This window comes from Rhincodon typus, unplaced genomic scaffold (genome assembly GCF_021869965.1).
Source record: "Rhincodon typus isolate 14 unplaced genomic scaffold, sRhiTyp1.1 hic_rhity00010484, whole genome shotgun sequence".
Lineage (NCBI taxonomy): Eukaryota > Metazoa > Chordata > Chondrichthyes > Orectolobiformes > Rhincodontidae > Rhincodon > Rhincodon typus.
Window position 1 is genome coordinate 6824 of NW_025976122.1, and position 768 is coordinate 7591.

Consider the following 768-nt stretch of genomic DNA (forward strand, 5'->3'; position numbering starts at 1 on the left):
AAAGCAAGTTATCTGCATCGTTGTGTGCATTTCTTTGATGATTTAATTCCTTAAATATAATTTCTAACAAAGTATTTTTAAATAATACAGTAATCTTGAAGCTCACCTGAACATATGAAGAAACATATTTGAGATTGACATTAATAGTTCTGAATAGTTGATAGCAAAAATTAAGAAACAAGTTGATGTATTAACTTTTTTTATCATCCCTACACAAAATGATAAAGTTTAAATCTTTAATATTTTGAAACTATAATAGGACAAAAGAAGTACATGGTTCTCAGTAGCATCTACGATGCACTATTAACGGGCCTTCTTCTTCATAATCTTTTTGGCGAATCCATAAAGACTGGAAGGCGTGCAATGAGGCCAGGATAGAGCCACCAATCCAAACAGCATACTTCCTTTCTGGGACAGCGTGGATTTTGGGTTTAATGTCAGGAGGGGCCAGAGGAAAAATCTCTTTGCAGAAACGAACATTGAAGCCATCGAATAATGTGGTGCCTCCACTCAGCAGAACATTACCGAACATGAGCTTTCTAATCTGGGGCTCTACTCGTTTCAAACTGTTGCTGGTCATGGTGTGAATACCTTCTTCGTTTGATTCCATGACCGATGGGTTGAAGAGAGCTTCCGGACATTTACATCTTTCTTTGCCGATGGTGATGACCTGACCGTCTGGTAGCTCATAGTCTACACCGTGGGTTCCCTCGTTCGCATAATCCACGGCCACATAGCAGCATTTCTGCTTGATGTCTTCAACGATGT

At 38.9% G+C, this 768-nt stretch overlaps 1 protein-coding gene across 1 annotated transcript; it reads right to left on the bottom strand.

Moving 5' to 3' along the window:
* Nucleotides 1–280: 280 nt before the first annotated feature.
* On the bottom strand, nucleotides 281–763 carry LOC125482449 (actin, cytoskeletal 3-like; the record flags this gene model as incomplete). The annotated part of the gene is made up of 1 exon (XM_048594523.1): nucleotides 281–763. A coding segment is annotated over one exon (483 nt), but the record flags the coding sequence as incomplete, so codon positions are not given.
* Between the last annotated feature and the right edge of the window lie 5 nt (nucleotides 764–768).